The following is a 22,279-nucleotide window of genomic DNA, read 5'->3' as shown; positions in this document are numbered from 1 at the left end:
TGATTGCGACCACTTACGATAATTTTTTTTAGTAAATTCAATTTTCAGTGACACTGATTGTATTCTGAAGTTTATGTCTTGATGTTATAAGATTGTAAGAGTTATAATTGTTATAAGAATGTCATTTGTTGTTAATAAAGCACTTTTTAAAAAAGTAACATGATAGTTCTAGATTAGTTTAATTAATAGTTAGATTTCATACAGTTTATTGTGGGGGGGGGAGTTTAATTATATATATAATATATAAACATATATTAATTATGATTACATATAATTATTTTTATAACTGAAAGAAAATGTGTTTTGACGATGATTCAGTTCCAATATACACTCTAAAAAATTGTGCTATATGGCACTAAGAGTGGTTCTTGGCTCGTAATCATAGGGGAACCTCTTTAAGTGCTGTGTATAGGATCAATCTTGGTGCTTCAGTGGTTCTTTGGCTGAGGTGCTATATAGCACCGCTACCATATACAGAACATGTTAAGATATGGTGCTATATAGCACCAAAAGTGGTTTCCCTATGATTACGACCAAGAACCATTATTAGCGCCATAGAACCAATTTTTTTAGAGTATAGTATTATTTAAATGGATCAAATCATCGCCAAAACACTTTTTTCAGTTAAGTGCATTTGTGAAATTGTGAAAAACAGTTGTCTTTACTGATATGTGTCCAGGACCAAAAACAAACAAACAGAAGAATTACAAATACACCCAGGGGGTACATTTAATAAACATAAAAATAAAACAAACTTACAAATAAAAAAGTGAACAAATGAAAATAGCTAGAAATAAAGTTAAATAAAAATATAAGCAAGTTTTGGAGCGTTCTTATTTTTCAAACCTGATATTGTTTTTGGGTATTGTTGAACTTCTGACTTTGGGGTCATTTTGATCTGACATTCATTTTCTTTTAATTTTTTCAAAGTTGAGTGTTCATCTGCGTGCAGACCTTAGGACTTTTTTCACACTTGAACTTGGAAATACACACACACACACTAAATTAAATGGATTCGATGAGTTTATGTGTTTGTAATAAAAATAGTAACAAATCCTTCCCTCGTGGGTCAATTTGAAAAAAACATGTTTTTATTCTGGCATGATCCAAAACAAACACACACACACACACACACACACACACACACACAAATGAAGGCATGAGACTACAGAACATGCCAATGCAGAACACACACATCTTAAGAAGGCTTTTGATTTAGTTGATCATACTTATTATTAGATAAACTATATGCAGTTGGGTTTTTTTTCTTCAAAATTCTTTATTGTGGTTTAACTCTTATATAACAGAAAACATTGTGTTGCTTTTCAACGGAAACAATCTGATTTATTTGATCAAAGAAAGAGGCATACCACATGGCTCAACATTGGGTCCTCTTCTTTTTCACATTTTTCTGCTCATCTTTATGCAGACAATACTATCATTTATACCTCAAAAGCCCACTTGACTCAAATTCAAAATATACTCCAATCAGATTTTAATGCTCTGCAAGACTGGCTCTATTCTAATAATTTACTTAATAAAGGTAAATCTCATACCATGGTTTTTGGTACAAAGCATATCTACAAATAATGTGTAATGATGGCACATAATTGCACAGAGCAGATCAGATTAAATATTTGGGTTTATGGCTGGATCCCAAATTTATTTTTAAACCTCACATTGACTATATACTTTGTAAGATTACTTAAAAAAAAAAAACTTGCTTTGCTTATATTGCAAAGCTATAAAATTAATTTTTGATTATGCAGACTGCGCACAGATATGAAATGAAATGTGACCATATATATATATAAACTAAATGATACAAGCTTTCTGGACAAAAAAAAATGTATAGGATATATACATTTTGTAAAATTTTAGGGTTTCGGATCATTCTGACCCACGAGGGAAGGATTTGTTACAGGTGCAGGAAGCAGGGGCGCTGCTAGGGTTTCTTGGCCCCCTGGCTAATTTGTAATCCGGGCCCCAAGGCCCTAACCCCCAATTATTTTATCTTTTTGCCACAAAACAACAATCATTATCAATAAACATACTATAGTAAGTATTGCATATTCAATAAAAGACAATAAAGAATTACATTTAAAAGTTTATCAACCTCCTAAGACCCAGGAAAAAAACTTTTTTTTTTTTTTTTTTTCATGTCAAAATATATTTATTCCATAAGAGTGTTAAATTTGATCATTCAGTAATTTTTGACCAAGGGCATCCAAGACCAAGGAGAAGTTGTTGTCCTGGTGAAACCTCAAAACAAGTGGTATCGGGACATCCAGATTTACAACATGTATGGTGTCAGAGAAATTCACTAAAATAGAATGCCCTCCTAATGCCATAATGCCAAGGACAGTGGCACTCAGGAGGTTGAATTAACTGAAATTATGCATTTATAATGCATCAGATAGAGTGTAGGGGTTAAAATCACAGTGTTTTCCCCCTTACACGTCACAACCTGGTTCACTGGGTTTTTACCTATGGTTTTTACCCCCATGACCTGCTGTCGTAGTAGCAGCAGCCGGAAGTCTGGCTCCGCCTCCAGTCTGGGCTCCTCTCGCTGTGATTGGCGGAGAGGAGTGTGGAGGCGGGGCGGAGAGTAGCGCGCTGTGTGTCCAGTATCTAGGCGGGACAAATGGTCAGACTGATCAAATACACTTTTTTACTCACTTGGAAACGGACACATACAACTTTTCCTCAGCTATGCATCAAAAGCAGCTTGTTTTGTCATTTTATTTATTCACGGTTACTTTAATGTGACTCGGGTTAGCTTACAGAAGTGTTATTCTTGGAGACCTGGAACTGTAAACGTGTGATACTTAAACTTACCTGTAAAGAATTCATACGGATTTATGGGCACGACCGATGCCGAGTGGTGTGTGAGAGAGGTACCTTTCTCTTTTTGGGTGAGTATCTTTTTATATTTCGTCTTGTTTTTTAAGTTTTCCTCTATGGAAGAGGAGTGTAATGTGAGAGAGTTGGCTGTAAGTTAAGCTCGCGGACAAGTTTCAGGCTTGTTTGGCTTAACTTCCGTTTTAGTTACTAAAATTAATCGAAAACAAATGTTTGTTGGTTATTTTCAGTAATTAGATATCACACATTTATGACACAAACATCAGACTGGCGGCTCTCTGGACTATTAACCCGCGCTAACTGACTGTAAACCCGCTAGTTTTGTAGTGTTATGAGCCAGCATGACTACAATCTTGATGTACATTTGTATGTATATATGTACAGAATTAGTTCCCGAGCGCTAATTATTTGCTATATTCTAATTTAAACACAATATACAGCAGAGAAGCGTAGGAGTGATTAGCTACCTATGCTAGTACGTTGGTCGAGTTACAAACGGGTTCCAGGAAAATCAACAGTTTATCTAGATTGTCGAACTATTAAAAGCCTAAGACAAACGTCTAGCTAAACGATTTCTTTAAAGTTGTAGGAAAGTTAGTAACTTCCGGACTAAATCTTTTGCAATCTGCTAGATTCCGCGCCAAGATTTCAAAAAGTGTGGAGGCGCGCGGGACGTGTCGAAGTCCCGCCTCCCCGTGCCCTCTCATTGGCTGCTGTCAGTTGGGGGCGTGTTTTCGTTTAAGTTCTCCGTGGCCATTCGATGGAACGCTTGTCAGTTATTGCTAAGCGCAAAAAAAAATCAACAGTGTAATTTGAAATCAAAATACTTGTTTGTTTATGCACATCAATTCACGTCTGTTATATTTTTAAAATTCGTCTTTAGCTGTGCGAGAAATCGTTGATCTTCAAAATGTTGTCTCCGAGAATGTATAATGCTGTGAAGAAACGGTAGGATTTATTTATTGATTGTGAAAAACAATGTAAGTGAACGTTGTTTATTGTAACGTTGCCCCGTGTGTCCGTTTCTTTAGGTGGAAAATGTCCAGTGCATTATCAGAAGGTCAAATATTAATCAAGAAACCTTTAAGAAGTCCATTCAAGGAAACATCAACAAATGACAAGGTCAGTTATAAGTATTTTGGTTTGACAGATGTCAGCAAAATAGTGACTTGAAGAGCCAGTACAAATTATTGTCATACTCTAGAGGCATTTTTTGAAAAAGAAAAAAACTGTGATTATGATCATTCAGACCGATTGTGTTTTCTATGTAACAGGGGCATGTTTTCGTGGAACCACAAACACCACTAAAAAACGCAAATAAGGCTTCAGCATCTGAAGCTGCATCACTTGAGAGCCATAATAACATGGGGCCCCTGACAACGCCTACTAAGGGCCTTGAGGCACCGTCTAGCGAGCCCTGGACACCCACCTCCAACCTCAAGATGCTCATCAGTGCGGCCAGTCCTGAGATTCGCAACCGCGAGAAAGAACAAGCCGTGGACATCGGCGAATCGGAGAACTCGCAGGTATCAGTAAAAGTCTACGCATAACATGCATCTCTCACTATTTGTTGCCGTTATTCCTCTGTATAGCTAAAATGCTTTAATAAGTGTTTTTCGTTGTCATGCCACGCAGGAGCCTGAGCAAGGGGAAGAAGTAGAAAAGCTACAGATAAGCCGTAAAGACAAAAGCCTGGGTTTGCTGTGTTACAAATTTCTTGCAAGGTACCCAAACTACCCCAATCCTGCTGTAAACAACAAAATCAGCCTCGACGATGTGGCAACAGAACTGAGTAAGTCACTCACCGATCAAACTTATTTCAGTCATCAATCAGGTTTGTTTCATCAATTCTAACTGCCTCCATTCTCACGATCCCCTCAGATGTGGAGCGGCGCCGTATCTACGACATCATGAACGTTCTCGAGAGCCTGAACATGGTCAGCCGGCTGGCCAAGAACTGCTACACGTGGCACGGCCGGGTCAAACTTTCGCAGACGCTTGCCGTGCTGAAGCGGGCTGGCAAAGAGAACCGCTATGAGCAACTGATGCACCAGATCCGTCAAAGGACCCTAGAGCGAGAAGACAGAGAGTTCGACCTGGAGGGAGAGGAGAAGGAGAATGAAGAAATGTCCAGTTTTGATATGGATGGAGAATCGGGTCAGGCGGAGCTTTCAGGAACAGATCCTAAAGCAGGTAACTATGCCAGACCTTCTGCTTAGGCAGTGCTGGGTTATTTTATCTATCTATGCATGACAGAAAGACATTGGGTGTCATTCACTAATAACTGCATGTATTACTTTGTATTTGGACGCACAGGAGAACCGTGTACTTCTCATGAAAAATGGCCACGTACATGACCACATACATACGCGCATGGATTTCATCTAAATTTCGTTCTAGTGTTTATATGGAGTAACGTACTTTCCAGAAAATAAATTACACCTGTACTACACTACAGATCTGTGAACGCTTTGCCTATATTTTGCATGCAAGGTGTTTCTGCATTTTATGCAGAGAAACCTCGCTGTTGCTATAACGCAGTTTTTTTAGCGTATATGATGAAATATATTTAAAGTTGCTGCATGCATTTTTTTTAAAGCATAAAATTTAGGAAACATGCTTAGTTCACATTATTGTTAGCCTGACGTCGTCATACTCCGATTCTAGTGAGAATATGAGTCTGATGCTGCTCCATTGGGCTGTGATTATGGGGCGTGTTTCAACCGAACCAGGATAGAAAATGCTCAATTGAATAGACCTACAACCAATCAGAGCAACAGAGTGAGTGACATATGTTGAGCGACGCATAGTTGTCAACAGAACTCAACTGCACGCGTGCTGGAAGAAGTAGAAGAAGAAGATGAGTGTAAACAATCTTTGCCGGTGTTGTAAAAATAATTTAAAGGGTTAGTTCACCCAAAAATGAAAATTAGCCCATAATTTACTCACCCTCAAGTTAGGGAATCTAGTTATTGATTCAGATGTTCCGATTCGATTTCGATTCGCAGACTCTCAAACCGATTCGATTCTTGATTCAACTCAATGAAAAGAGATTTAATACAAATACTATATTTATAAAAAAGAACAGTGAACAAGTTTACAAGTGGGTAATTAAAAAGAAATTAAGAGCCACAAACCTGTTTATTAAACTCTTTTTATTTTAGGTACACTTGTGTACATTAAAACAGAACCCATCTCTATATTTAAAATGCATACAATTATGTTAAATACAATACAATTGTGTTTTTATGGATATTTTGATACGTTTATTCTAAAACATTAAAAGGAAATTGGAAGATTTTCAGCAATTTTCATTAAAGGACAAGCTTTTCTTTCGATTTAGCTGACCGTCATTCAGACTCTGTCCGTTTTTATGAAGGCTTTTTCCTCCAGGGGCGTCTGTGCTTTGATTCGTGCCCCGAATGATGCATTATATTTCGTCACTATCTCTGTTATTTGCGTGCCTTCCTTAGATGCGATTGCCATTCAATTTTATCTTTGCGACAAGCATATATGCGATACTTGGCAGGATAGACTGGAAACCCCCGGGGCGGATCGAACGAGACCAGTTGAAACTTTAGCCGGCTATATCTCGGAAATACGCAGGCGAAACCGTCTGTAATTTGGGTCGATCGTAGTGCCTGACGAGGCCTTTCGAGGATTGAGGTCATCTCCGCCGGGGGATGAGACGGAGCCCCCGGCGTCCGAGCCTCCCTCTGCACCACTCGTTACTTTTCATACGCGAGAAGCGCGTTCCTGGACACAAGAAGTTGCCGTGGTAATTAACAATACGTGCTGACTTATGTGGACTAACTTTTATTTTAAGAAATCTGTTTATAATATAGGCTAAGCTATTAGGTTTGAATTATTGGTCCTGCGCTGTCTATTGACTCTGACTGTTGATTTATCATTTGTGAGGCGCCATTTAAGCACAGAATGAAGGAATGACAAGCTCCTTTGTAACATCGCGCAAGGCCAATAAGAGGGTGACATCTAGTGGAGAAGACTGGTAATTAGATTTACGTTAGTTTTATGTTCAAATTTTACTAAATAAATATGGGGGAAAAAATCGATTCTTGGCCTTTGAGAATCGATTTTGAATCGACCACATTTTAAAAAACGATTAATCGAAAAATCTATTTTTTTGTTGTTGCCCAGCCCTACCTCAAGTCATCCTAGGTATGTGTGACCTTCTTCTTTCAGACGAATAAAATCGGAGTTATATTACATAAGTCCAGGCTAATCCAACCATTAGAATTGGATTTATAGTTGCTCTGTTTTTGAAGTCCATAAAAAGTACATCTGCCCATCAAATAACTGCTCCACGCGGCTCCGGGGTGTTAATAAAGGCCTTCTGAAGCGAATCGATGTGTTTGTGTAAGAAAAATATCCATATTAAAACTTAATAAAGTAAACTTTCGGCCGACCGCCTTCCCTGTTCAATTTATGAAAAAATTGTTGAAAGCTCCCCTGCCGATGGAAAGACTAATGCGACCAGGTCCGCTCGTCATGATGTCACGTACGCATCTTGAGTTTCACTTGCAGCATTTAACACTTTTCCACCGAAGGCGGTCGGCCGAAAGTTTACTTGATAAAGTTTTAAAAATGGATGTTTTTCTTACACAAATGCATCGATTCGCTTCAGAAGGCCTTTATTAACACCCCGGAGCCGCGTGGAGCACGTGATTTGATGGACAGATGCACTTTTTATGGACTTCAAAAACAGAGCAACTATAAATCCAATTCTAATGGTTGGATTAAAGTTTTTTTTTTCATTTTTGGAAAGAAGAATGTCACATACATCTATGATGACTCGAGGGTGAGTAAATTATGGGCTAATTTTCCTTTTTGGGTGAACTATCCCTTTAAGCACACACAGAGTACTTACCAACACGATCATCATTTTTGAGAGAAATAGTAAAGGTAAATGCATAAACGAACAAGTTCTCGGTTTAGGATTAGAACAAATTCAACCCAAGTGCTCTTTGGTGACGTGGATCATTACGTTACTGTTGATCATCTGTCCATCATCGTATAAAGCCCGCCCTGACAATTCGATTGGTCCGGCAAATTAACTGGGTCAACTTACAGTGTAAGACTTATTGATTTCCGTTGTTAATTGCGCTCGTTCTTGTTGCGTCTCTTTAATCTGGCAGGACAATCTGGCGTGTCCTTAGTACAAAAGTTATTTGCGAATCATGGTTTAGTCGTTAAAATGTTTGTACACAGATTTAACACACAAATTTGTGCTATATGAATACTCACTGAATCAAACCGGTTAACTTTGCTTTTTCCTGCAGCTTCAGCGAATAGTCGGAAAGACAAATCTCTGAGAGTGATGAGTCAGAAATTCGTCATGTTGTTCCTGGTATCCAGCCCTCCTGTGGTTAGTCTTGAAATAGCTGCCAAGATCCTCATCGGCGAAGATCACGTGGTGGATCAGGACAAAAACAAGTTCAAAAGTGAGTGCTGTTCTCATCGTACAGATAAAATACACCTTGATCATTGATATAGTGGATGGCACTTATGTTATCCGTTTCTTTTGGTGGTTGAAAACAGATACAAAAAGTGCATAATCAAATATACACGATATATCGGCCACCATATCGGTATCGGCCAATATATGTACATTTTTTATGTTATCTTTATCAGCCCGATAGGAAAATTTGGCAGATATATTAAAGCCGATAAATAATAAATTATTTCTTTTGTTTTTGTGAAAAATCCCATAAATTGTATTTAGATTTATCGGCCAATATATCGGCTATCAGTTTTCCAATAAATAAAAAAAGGTATCAGACAAAATGTTCATATCGGTGCATCCTATAATCAAATGTACTCGACTCAAACTGCTTTGAAGAAACGGATTAAAACGTTTAATGCATTTTGGCCGTTCATTTCCATGACAACAGCATTTTGGGGGCCTGAAAATGGGTTTCAAAGTGCAAGTTTTTGAAAACGCTACTGTTATCGTCTCAGTGTAAACTAGAAAAACACAAATTTGTGAAAATGTGAAGTCATATTACATGTTCAGTCTATAAGCGTGTAGTGTTTCTATACAAAGTGACATGAGTAATACAGTTTTTAGTCGTTTTCCCAGATCCATGGGAACTGGGATCGTTTTGACAATGGTGTCGTCTGTACACGAAAAATGCAAGTGAAAAACTTTCAGTGTTAGAACATCATTGTTGTGTAAACGTACCCTAAAACTCTGTAATTTAACTGTCATTATAGTGGAGATGGAACTGATTATTTAATTTTTCTTTTGGCAGCTAAGATCCGCAGACTTTATGACATTGCAAATGTTCTGAGCAGCCTAGAGCTGATAAAGAAAGTGCATGTGACTGAAGATAGAGGAAGAAAGCCTGCTTTCAAGTGGACTGGACCAGAAGACTTGCCTTCTCCGAAGGGTGAGTGTGACCAGTCTGACTTGTTTATAATCCTATTCAGACTTTTGGTGTTTATTTGAAGCAACGTGCATGTGTTCACTTCTTATATAATTTATTGCTGTTGGTTTTGTTTTACAGATCAGGCGACCTCCACTACACCATCAGCATCACAGCCTCTGGAGTCTCGTTCCTCTGTTGACAACTGTGCTAAAAATCTCTTTTCCTCCCCCGGAACAAAGCGAGGTTTTACTCGCCACCATTCCCTAGTCAAGCTGGTTAAGAGCATACAGAGCGACCGCAGGAAAATAAACTCTGCACCTTCTAGTCCTATTAAAATGACAGGTGAGCCATTATTGTTGTTTTATCGTAAGCAAGCAACTGACTCCTCCATCTTCTGTTTTCTGTGGGGATTTTCTACTTTTAGATATCAACTGCTTGTTAAGGTCAGTCATTATTAATAGTACCAGTCTCAAGTTTGTCTTCCTCCTGCCTCCCAGCTTGAGATTGTCTCTGAGATCGAATCACACAAACAAAATTATTTTAGAGGCTTTGTGTTGGACCTAAAAGCCTGACATGGGTGAACAGTTTCTGGTTCTCCACTGAAATGAGAAAAGAGATTAAGGCCGCGTGTCCACCAAAGCGTATCCAATTGTTTTCAATGGGAGCGCCGCGTTTTTAGAACGCCATGAGCGTAGTAACGAGGCGCTGAGCGAGTGTTTCACGCTCAAGCGCTGGGTGTTCGCCGTTTTTTACTGGTCACCGAGAGTTGAATACTTTACATTGTATCGGCATTTTTTATATAGAATCAATACAGAAACAACCTATCTGTGAAATGGGATACTAGTAAAACTTCTGTGGATATTCAATATAATAACAGCAAAAAGGTCTACTGAAAAAACGCTGCCAAAACGCTCGCAAACTCCCACAGCGAGATGTTTTCAGCAGAACGCCTAGCGTTTTCAGCCGGATAAAAACGTTTTGGTGGACACGCGGCCTAAGACCCCGTTTACACCTGGTATTTTGGTCAATCGGATCACAAGTAGACGACATTAAATACAGGTTTAAACAGGGACTAAAACTAAAAAAGATGGACAACTCCACTTCACTATCTTCCATTGAAGAAAAGTGAAGCCGCCAATGTCCCAATATTGCGCCGACATCTTGGAAATTTGGGACGTACGACCTCGGGACCTGAGTTTGCACAGTAGAGAGCAGGAAGTAGAGCCGCAATATCATAACCCCGCCCACACTCCCGCAGTATCTGTTGGTACAGTTTACTGCAGAACAACTCATTATGTCAGTGTAAAATTAACAGTCATGGAAATGTAGAAATTAAAGCTAAAGCTCCAATCTCCTCCTGAAAAATGTCCGTTGGTGCCTCAGTGACAACTTCACTCAGAGAAGCTGTCAATCATGACATCACACTCCCGTTTTTATAGCATCAAATAAATAACTAAAACCAAACTTATTTAAAAAAACGAACACTTGAACTTACAGTAGCGTGATGTACTACCTAAAATTACAGAAACCATCTTTGGGAAAATTTTTTTGAAGTTTAATTTGATTGTTTAGTTTGTCTCGCATCCCATTAGAATACATGGTGGGGGGGTGGGGTTTATGAGCTATACTGGGAGCAACCACCTGGGGGCGAGACGCTTTGGCTTCACTTTTCATGACGTGTGCAGCACGCTTGGCTCGAACAGCCACCAAAGACCGCCTACATTGTTAGTTCATGTTAACAAATGAAACCATATTTTAAAGTATTAACAAAAATCTTACAGAGCCAAATAATGTTCTGATAATGAACTAATGTTCCATCTCTGGTCTGATAGGTGATTCTGCAAACAGTGAGTTCTACACAAACAAAATGGCCCATCTAGCTGCTATCTGCAAAAAGCAACTTGATGAACAATCAACGTAAGTAAACATGACTTTTGCTTCTTAGAACAGAAACTATGAACTTCCAATTTCAGACATAACACCTATGGATTTGGATTCTAGGGTCCATCATATTCAACCAAACAATGAGGTGACAGATGCTCTGAATGGATGCCCTTCACACTCATCTGACTCCACGTCTGCTAGCAATCATCAGCCTCGTGTGCCTTCGGGAATGCAGATCCCCGTTCTGCCCGCTGGGGCGATCTCATACCTATCGTCTAAGTGTTCCCCTATCATCCCGGTTCTGATTCCTCAGCACCAGGCAGGCGGGTCATATGCTGTTTACATGCATCCCACCGCTCTTAGACCGCATCCCACCAGCCTAGCTGTACGTTCAATGACGTTTGAGAGCCCAGGGAGTGCAAACGCAAAGACATCACCGGCTGCCATGACTAGCCAAACCAACCAGCAGTCATCGCACGGTAAAGAGCAGACAAGTCCTTCAACCCTTAAACGAGCATGTGAAGAAAAGAGCTTAGTGGGAAGTCCATCCAAACTGCAGCGGATAGAGCCAAAGGTGAGGTTACTTGATGTGTTCGCTGACAAGAAAGTTAGAAAAGTCGTTTTAAAAGCTTGAAGTGTGAATGATTTTAGTTTGAAGTAGTTTTAAAGCTGGTTTTGAAGACCATACAGTCTGTCAAAAAAACAGATTGATATTCTGGATAGTTGCTATACGGTTGCTAGAGTGCTAGAAGTTAAGTAATAGATCAGAATGTTTACTTTTCTCAAGCCAACGTAACTATTATTACTGTCTGTTAAGGTAGACTAGACATTTCTCAGAATCAATGACTTCTTTTTTCACTGTATAAAATAGTTTTTATTTAAATATTGCTCTTTATTGCTGTGTTTTTCTTTCGGTCCATATAAATAAATATGCAATTTATCTTCCTTCAATCTGAATTTTTCTTTTTAGCTAGCATTTGCAATGTACTGAACTGTTAAATTAACCGCATTTCATGTACTGGTGTTACATTTAGTAACAATTCCATAATTTTGCTGTTTTTTCCCTATTAAGAACGTTTCTCCAAAGCTGTGTGAGATTCTGCAAGCTCGCCTAAAAGCCCGTAGAGGGTCTTTTGTCTCCCACCGCCCTTCCCCGAGAGCCCTGCATCTGGAGTTCACCAAGCCCTGTGAGAACCAGCCTCCCTCATTACCCACCAGCACAACGTCTCTGGAGCACAGCGTGGAGACCTTCCTGGAGAAGGAGGAGAAGGTTCAGACCTCAGACAATGAGGCAGGACTGACCCCTGTCAGACCGCCACAGTCGCAGGCCCAGAAGCTCAGCGTTCCCTTTCAGGACATGGGGCTGCCATCTGGAGCCATACATACAGAGGTAGGGATATTGTCATCTTCAAAAATTCCTCATGATCAAAATTCTTTTAGGTGTTTTGCTTTTTATTTTCATGAGTTACACGGTTGACTGTAATTTCTCTTGTTTGCATCAGACTTTGATCCCCGCAGGTTATTTGATTCCGATCCCTCAACAGTCCATTGTCAACTTCAGAGATCCGCAGTGCACCGCTGGAGAAATCTCCAAAGCCTCCACTCCAACATACAATGTCTACCACACCCCAACAGCAGGTATGCTAGTACCCAAGATAAGTACTTATCCAGTTCCAGTAATCAAACAGCTGGAAACGACATGGGTATTCAGTGCTCAAAACGTGTAGGAACCTAGATGAGATGGTTTGAGAATTAATTTAGGCTCAAATAGTCCAGAATGTTTCACAATAAACATCAGTGAGCTTTAGACCAGCCAGGTGAACGTGATTTCACCAAGTACACATCTTTGATCCTAGAACAATATTACAATCAACCAATCAGATTAGAGGGACAACTTTACAGTTTATGTCAAGTTTAGGCTTACAACCAGGATTAGGTGCTTCTACATCAGTGTTATTCACCTATCATTGCCCTCTGATTTTAGAGATAAGTTATGGGTTGGGGGAGAAAATTAGGACAACATTTTCCGGTAAGAATATTGCTCCAGGATTAACAAAATATGTTGATTCAGGAACATGTCTTATGAATGAATTGAACAATCACTGACGTAGCCATTCCCATTCTATCCAGGTTCCAGACCCCATCTTCCTCAAGAAGTCACCCCCACCCGGCTCCCTCTCCACCGGATACCGCCCATGTCCCCCTTCCCTTCTCACGGCCATCGCATCCATAGCCCCAGTCCTGCTATTCTCAACTTCACACTGCAGAACCTAGGCCTTATCCCCGGCACCGCCACACCAAACTCCACTCCTGAGTCGTCCAGCGCACTTCAATCTCCCCATCCTGGGCTCCCTCACCAGGGCATGATCTTTGTAAAGCCCCTCTCGCCTGCCCGAGCTCTGCACCCGGCCTCAATACACGGACAGCCCCTCACCCTCATCAGCATACCACAGGTACAACCACTGCTATGCAGTTAAATTAATAATGTAAGAGATGATGTACAATTAATATATTATAATGATTTTAATATTATAATCTAAATTAGAACAGATGGATAACTAAAAAATAAAATAATTTGCTTTCAATTAATAAATGGGGGGGGGGGAAACACATGGCCAAAAACTAAATATCAAACATTTTGTGTTGTGCCTGTAGTATTTTCTTGTTTGGGGGTCAGTAAGATTTTTTTTTTTTCCTCCAAAGAAATTAATACTTTTGTTCAGCAAGGATGAAGGATCACTTAAACATCAAATCAACATACAGAATTATCATATTAGAATGAGTTCGAAGTGTTCAGGAGGCACTGAAGTGTAACTGATTATCTAATTTGGATTACATAATCAGATTCCAAAATTTAAATACTTTTAATATTTTTAAATACTCGTAAATGTAAGTAAATTACTTAGAATTCAGAGATTCTCCTTAAAGGGGCACTTCAGCGCTGGGAAGATGAATGTGTATTTAAACTGGGTCCTTTATGTAATAGAAATGTGAAAATTATTTTTGAATTTGGTGCCTTCTAGACTGAGAAAAGTGAAGACTGTTTCATGTGGATGAAAGACAACTCCCAGAATGCACTTGCTTGGCTGCCCTACGAGGCCCCTCCCATAGCCACGGCTACTGGTTATCACTTGCCCACCATGACACCGCCCCCACCGTCGTTTTGATTTTCATAGTAATACATTAATTTCGTTCAGTTAGAGAATAAACACTACAATTAAAAACTGAACGTGTCTTTTCAATAAAGTGTGAGTGAGCCAAACGAAAGTCCACAAACGCAGCAGGAGTCCGATTTCATTCATCACGAGAGAAGAGCTGAGGTAAGCGCGGCAGTCATTCTCTACACGCGTGTCCAGTCTGGCGCATTTTCAGAACATGCCTATGGAAGCTTAACTTTCATAGGAATTCATTAAAAAGTTGAAACACTCACTTTGCTCCGCACTGCTCTGTTATGAATGCCAGAGCTGACCGGCCGTGTGCATTTACATTCTGTGAGTGAGATCCCACCCCTATGGGCGGGTTGATAACATGCAGAACTAGCTCCTTCTACTGGCTGTAGTCTCTAGCATCTGGCCAAAATTAATTTGCGTCATCTGAGGATTTTTTCCAGAAATAAAATGCATAATTCTCTCGTCTCAGGGGGACATGAGGGGGGAAAGTACCATAATTTGAATATACTACCGGGTTTCTACTGATACAAAGCTTAATGCTAATCGCTGAAGTAACCCTTTAATGTTTTTTTACAAACTGCAACCTCCCTCAGTTTCTCTTGAAGCCAATATGGAAGTGACTTAAACTGCAATTCATCGACTGGCCGCTAGAGACAGACTCCAGAAGGGAGCAGAATCTCATTGAGCCCCATGTTAAAGTGCCCAACTTTACAGCAGAAAAAGACATGTTTACAGCCTGGTACAAATTGTGGTTTTGGTCTATACGGCTCATTTTGCCCTTCATGACAACTGTGAGGGGGTGAATTTTTTTATAACTCATTTGTTTACATTATATAAAGCCTTAAAGTTCTGCATAAATAAGGGCGTGGCCACTTTGAGTGACAGGTGGATTGTCGTTTGTCTGCTGTCTGTTAGTCATCACGTCAACTAGGCTTGCTACGATAGTCGGTGTTGCCGGTGTTACCGGTGTCCAGACTCAACACCGGTTACATCACTTGCCCACCGTGGCACCGCCCACCTCCTTTTGATTTTTTTTATAGTAATAAAATAATTTAGTTCAGTTAGAGAACAGACAATACAAATAAAAACTGAACGTATCTGCTTAATAAAGCAGGATCCGACCGTGAGTCTCGGCAGCGGCAGGAGTCATTCATCAGATTTAAGAGTGAGGAGCTGACGGAGATGATCGCGGAAGATTTGGTTTCAAAGCGAAACGTAAAAGCGCCTATTTAAGGGAGTTTGTCATTTGGTTTGTTGTTGTGTTTTTTATTAAAAATAATAGGCTAATGAACCCACAATTCAAGCAACCCGCAGCCGAATTGGCTCTAATTCAAAACCGAAAGTAAAATGTGCACAGCCGCACAGAGCGCGCATTGTTTACTTTCGCCTGGCTCCGCAGTGCGAGCCTCCGCGCTACGCTGACTGCGCGCATTTATTTTTGCCGCGCGCACCGAGTATAAACAAGGCTTTACGGACGAACTGTTATTCATTCATGGCGTGCATCTCAATCATAGACTGATCAATGCTTAATCAGTGCCCTGACTACTGAACTAGGAAACTGATTGAGATGCACCCATGGCCTCACAGAGCGCGCATTTACAGACGAGCTGTCATTCACGGTGTGTGCGCACTGGCGCGTTTTCAGTTCAGAGCGGTCGTGTGCATGTTGCTTTCGGTTAGATAGAATTAGTGATTTAAAAGCCTTCGCCGGTGATACCGGTATTACCGGTGTTGTCACACATCAATTAACCGGTGGGGAAATTTCCTCACCGTCACATCCCTAACGTCAACTCAAGTCGAGTCACCTTTATTTATATAGCGCTTTTTACAATGCAGATTGTTTCAAAGCAGCTTCACAGTGTTAAACAGGAAAATAATGCAACAGAATTTGATTCGACTGTACAGCTGCTCTGGAGAAAACAGTGATGTCATCAGCTCATTTCAATTATCATATAGTGACAATGCGGGTGGATCAGTAATTTACTTTATATAGTTAATTTAGTTTAGTAATTAGATTTATTTGGATATTTAGTTGAAAATGTAGTGTCCCCAACTGAGCAAGCCAAGCCAAAGGCGACAGTGGCAAGGAACCAAAACTCCATCAGGGGCATAATGGAGAAAAATAAACCTTGGGAGAAACCAGCCTCAGTCGGGATGCCAGTTCTCCTCTGGCCAGTTAACAAACAGTGTATGATTATTATTCTGGACACTTTACAGGTCAGGTGTCATATTAGATCAAAATATTCGACCGATCGGAGTCATCACGCCGAAGACGGGTTTATTGAGGATGCCGTGTCAGTGAGGCAATTTCAGGGGGAGTCAGCTCCACCCACGTCCCGCCTCTTTGACAATTTTCTGTTATCCGGGAGTGACGCACTGCCAAGATGGCAACAGCCAGCTCGACCCTACTTTACGCTTCAAAACTCTCTTCAGAAACCTATGGGTGACGTCACGGACACTACGTTCATATTTTTTTACAGTCTATGGTTTTTTATCTTTTAAATTTTCCTTCCAAAAAAACATTATATATATATATATATATATAAATTAAAATTGACAGTTAAAATGGGTTCAACAAATAAAATACTTAATCTTTTTGTTAGTTTTATTTGTATTGTTTTTATTTTAAACATTTAAGATTTTATAAATGATTAGCTTTTCATCAATTCACGAATCCCTGCTGTTCCTCCCGACGTATTGTAATGTTTAATGCACTTCATGTTGTTGATACATTTAAAAAAAATCTTTTTTCTTTCACTTTCTATTTTTTATCAATATGGTACAAGATTATACTATTTGTTTTAAACAAGTTAGCCTAAAAAGAATCGCATATGTAACATACTAGACTACATTACTAACTAGAATTTGAATCATGTAATTTGTATTCAGTAATAGACTACAATGGAGCAATAGCTGCTAATATATTCAAAAAGAAAACTTATTTTAAATTGTAATAATATTTCACAGCATTACCATTTTTACTGTATTTTGGATCAAATAAATGTAGCCTTGCTAAGCCTTGAAATCTTGCTGACTCCAAACTTTTGGACTGCAGTGTAATTTCCATGTCAGTTACTTTGAGCCTCTCTTGGTTTGTGTGAATAGTCCATTGTTGTTTAAGACAGTCATTTGCATATTTGCTCTCTCTCCTGCAGGCTTTAGTAACCACACCTAAAGGCGGTCAACCCCTCCAGCAGAGTTTCTTTCACACACCCGTCTCCTTCCCTACTTTAACCAACACCACGGCTCCTAAAAACATCTACATCCCTCAAAGAAAGCTTGATGTGAGTCCAGAGGACACCTAAGACCTGGATCACCAAACTTGCAGTCCTTCTGCTGCTAAAAACCACTGTTGTGTTTGAGCCATTGTGTGTGCTTGTTTTTGTCTTCGAGTGTTTTTATGTTTCTGCCCATTTTATATTGTTACTTTACTGTAGGGTCTGCATTAACTTCACATGAATCTGTGGTGCTTGGTGCTTTTCACTGCCGGGACAGAGGAAGGCAGGACAGCAGGCAAACATGGTGCTACACTATTTGACAGGAAGATGGTTAAAGGTTTATTTGCAAAATAAAAGTATGATTCAGGTGGCTTGTTTTAAAATGCTGTAAATGTAGAACTAAAAAAGGAAGAATGTAAAAAAAAAATGTTTAAAGATTTGTATGAAATGTTAAAAGGAAAACTAATTTCAGGGATTCTAGAAATTGCCAAATTTGAAAGATTTTGTTGTGAGTGGCATTGACTTAAAGTGTTAAAGTACCACAGTATATTAAATAGCCATAACTTGGCCATTGTGTTATGATGTATTCATATGGGAGAATGTTAGATTAAGGGTGTTATAAAATATTGTAGATGTATTGTATTTTATGTTAATTTACTCTAGTAATATTACAATCAGCACATCATTTATTTGAACTACCTTTACAATTAGATTTCTATGTAATAAAGATAAATTAATGTGCTCTACTTTTGTGTTTATGTTAATTGTTGGGGAAAAGTAGACATGCCCCGCGCTCTTAGTTGAGCCGGAAAAAGATTGATGGTTTTGAGGAAGATAAACCCATGAATGGCAGACTAATACTAGGTTAAGAGAATGTATTTAACTAGTGCTTTAAAATGTATTAGTATGTTTATACATTGATCAGGCATAACATTATGACCACTGACAGATGATTTGAAAAACACTGATAATCTCTTCATCACTGCACCTGTTAGTGGGTGGGATATATTAGGCAGGAAGTGAACATTTTGTCCTCAAAGTTGTTGTGTTATAAGCAGTAAAAATGGGCAAGCGTAAGGATTTGAGCGAGTTTGACAAGGGCCAAAATGTGATGGCTAGACGACTGGGTCAGAGCATCTCCAAAACTGCAGCTTTTGTTTTGTGGGGTGTTCCTGCAGGGTATATACAGAAATCCTGGAGGTAAATTCAATACCATTTTAATACCTTCTCAATATTTTTTTTCAAAACCAACACGACATTGAGTGGAAGGTTATACGGTAACGTTCTAACCATTAAACCGTTTGAGATGTGTAAAACGGTCCCTCTTGGCCAATAGAAAATGTTTCAATCACAGTTTTGCCGACCGAAAAAAACTTCTTCGTTGCTCTGATTGGTTGTAGTGCTATCCAACGGCGTGCAGAGGGAATTTGAAAGACAACCGTTTATCCCGTAGTTTGCGCCAAAAAAAAGGCTAATTCGAAAAATTAATGCCTTGTAAGATAGCGATTTGATTTACTACCCTTTAATACTTAAAAAAAAACCGCGGACACCCTGTCCTGGTCTGCAGTGGTCAGTATCTAACAAAAGTGGTCCAAGGAAGTAACAGTGGTGAACCGGCGACAGAGTCATGGGCGGCCGAGGCTCATTGATGCACGTGGGGAGCGAAGACTGGCCCGTGTGGTCCGATCAAAGAGAAGAGCTACTGTCTGTAGCTCAAATTGGGGTGCCCATGCTGACCCCTGTCCTGTCCACCGCCGACAGCGCCAACGGTGAGCATCAGAACTGGACCACGGAGCAATGGAAGAAGGTGGCCTGGTCTGATTAATCACGTGGATGGCCAGGTGCGTGTGCATAGCTTACCTTGCCACATGGCACCCGGATGCACTCGGCTGAATCCGAAATCGCCTCCTATACCTTTAAATAGGGGCACTATTTGAGGCGACAGCCATTTGTAGTGGTGTCCGAAACCATAGTGGACGTTATTGAGTGCACTCATTCAATCCCACAATGCACCGCTATAACGAGTGCACACACAACGGCTGTCAGAATTCACTCGTTTTCATTCACTCCTATATTAGTGGAGTAACGTAGGGAATAGTGAATGAGGGTTTAGGGGGCGATTTCGGATTTAGCCCTTATGTTGGATGCGATTAATAGTTTTAGCCTATCTAACGTTACACTAAAGACTAATCTTGCAGTGGAATAGACTATAAACACAATTGTTCAGTGAATGCTGGATCCAGAATGCAGTCAAAAACATTTAATTTAGCTCAGTTCAGTTCACGCATATTAGTAGTGTAATATTAGTACACTTCACAGGTTCGTATGCACCGCAAAGCATAGGCCTGTCTGTTTCTCACCACATACATTTGGGAATCGGCGTTGGAGCTGAACTCAGCAGTATTTTAGTTCTCCAGTTTCTGTTTACAGTGATATAACAATGTTCCTAAAGATGCGACCCCGGCAGGACTCGAACCTGCAATCTTCTGATTCGAAGTCAGACGCCTTATCCATTAGGCCACGAGGCCGGTTGGAACATAGCTTTTTCACATTACTCTCATCTTTTGATCTGATTTCACCCTGCAGAGCTTGGTTTGGTGATAGCCAGAAAAGTGTATCTTGTGTCTTATTGGGAATGACCGCGAGGCTATGAAGGATAGTCGCATCTCTTCAGTCACACACACAAACGGCGCACGTTTTCGCTCACCCTAAAAAAGCGACACTTTTAACATGCTATAAAACATTATCTGTGGGGTATTTTGAGTTCAAACTTCACAAACACACTCAGGGGACATCAGAGACTTATTTTACATCTTGTAAAAAGGGGCAATCAACCACCCCTTTAACTTTTTCAAATAAATAACGTAATTTTGTAATTAAAAATAAACTAATGTTTAAGTTTGAAACACACAGCAAAACACAGCTACACAGCATTGTTCAAAACATAATAATTAGTGCTGTCAAACGATTAAAATATTTAATCGCGATTAATCGCATTAATGCCATAGTTAACTCGCAATTAATCACAATTAATCGCACATTTTTATTTATTCTAAATGTCCCTTGATTTCTTTTTGTCCCATTATTTTTTCTTATTTTAATGCTCTTATCAACATAGAAAAGTGGATCGGCTTGCTTTGTTCAAATGTTTGTTTTATTGAAAACAACATTGGCATACTGTAGTGTTCGATTTCACACCAACATTCTCACTTGAAGCAGTCATTCACACTTGGAGCAAATAATCGCTCACACAATGTAACACTGTCCATCAATAAAAGGGTGAAAAAGATACTTTGTTGCACAAACAGCCCCTTCAACAGCCCTTTCTAAGGGATCAAAACAGGGTGATACAAAATAAAATTACAAAGTGCACATGCAAGGTAAACTAGGACTCCGCCTATAATGCAGTTAAACCAGGGGTCGCCAACTAGCGGACTCCGGTCCAAATCCGGACCGCGAAGCCTTTTGACGTAGGCTAATGAAACAGTTAACGTTGCAATGCTCACTGTTGCGTTCAGACCCAGACGCGCGGTCAAGCATGCAGGTGCACCGGACGCGAATGACGCGACATGCACGCCGCTTAATTCGCGCCGCAGAATGTCTATTTGCGTCTTTGCATTGACTTAAATCACTCGCGCAAAACGCTTCATTCGCGTCCGGTGTGAATGCACCATCAGAGCAGAAAGCAGCGCTAAAGACAAGCACTTTTAGTTGAAGACCCCTGAGTTAAACCATGGCATAATACGTTTCTCATTTCGGCGTCTCACGCTTGCCATCCACGTCTACTCTTTTAATGGCCCAAACAAGTCTGGGCAGCCGCAGCGTGCCTGATGTTTTGTTTCCGGTCTAGCTACATCCGGAGTGGTGTTGTAGTTTTTCTAACGTTACTAGTTGCTGCAACAGCATGTGAAAAAACTACAAAGTTTGTTAGACCAAAAAGAACGTTAATCTCGCGATAAAAAAATTGACGCCGTTAAAATAGGTTTGCGTTAACGTCGTTAATAACGCGTTTAACTGACAGCACTAATAATAATGAATTATTTCTGAACACTGACTCTCAGTCATTATTCACCTTTTTTCTAATGGTTTCTCAATAGAATTCATAAAAGTATAGAATATAATAGCGTAGTAACGCAGTGTTACCCCATCGACACAACTGCTATTTAAACCCGGCTCGTGTCTTCTGCTGGTTAGATCAGCATTACATAACATATATAAGATTAAAATAATATCAGATTTGTCTAATTTTAAATAAACACAAAAAACAGACATGAAACATTAACTTAAGTATGACATGTACGTTTGCTATGGTTAAATACATGTTCAGTGATATCTTCCGAAGATTTCAAATTTTGGTGCAATTCTTTTTTATAGTGTTGATGTGGCAACTTGTAAATACCGAGTTTCGTCATGCTGGCATGTGTGGAGTTGTGCCCCACTCACCCCTAATAAAGAGATTACTGTTTCATATAATTTGCCATCATCAGTTTTAATATTCAGACATACTCAAAGTAGCCTGTTTATGCAGCCTGCGCTAACTCTTCCCTGTGTACAGTTGTCAAACTGAGTTGAACACCCAAGCCTTTAAAATGGTGAACAAATGTTGCGGTGCTTGTAGAATATCTGCACTCAGGTCAGGATTGGAGACCATGCAGCATTGCATTTGTGTATTGTCAGCAGTTAATTTAGGAGGATGGACTAATCTGAATGCCAGCACGCACTTTGGTCCTCTTGAAATTATGAGTGTGTGTTTGGA

The 22,279-nt window shown here is 39.8% G+C and overlaps 1 protein-coding gene across 1 annotated transcript; it reads left to right on the top strand.

Annotated features, from left to right (window-relative positions):
- Positions 1-2,592: 2,592 nt before the first annotated feature.
- Positions 2,593-18,268, top strand: e2f8 (E2F transcription factor 8). The gene is made up of 14 exons (XM_079802476.1): positions 2,593-2,915; positions 3,894-3,984; positions 4,137-4,388; positions 4,498-4,654; positions 4,744-5,055; positions 8,163-8,324; positions 9,135-9,272; positions 9,390-9,593; positions 11,084-11,168; positions 11,253-11,709; positions 12,208-12,525; positions 12,638-12,773; positions 13,266-13,588; positions 17,461-18,268. Exons 2-14 carry the CDS (start codon positions 3,901-3,903, stop codon positions 17,608-17,610), a joined length of 2,778 nt encoding a protein of 925 aa, XP_079658602.1. The 5' UTR covers positions 2,593-2,915; positions 3,894-3,900; the 3' UTR covers positions 17,611-18,268.
- Positions 18,269-22,279: the final 4,011 nt, after the last annotated feature.

The sequence above is a fragment of the Gobio gobio genome, assembly GCF_949357685.1.
Source record: "Gobio gobio genome assembly, chromosome: 2".
NCBI lineage: Eukaryota > Metazoa > Chordata > Actinopteri > Cypriniformes > Gobionidae > Gobio > Gobio gobio.
Note: the sequence above shows the minus strand (reverse complement) of the source record. Positions and strands in the feature narration are given on the sequence as shown.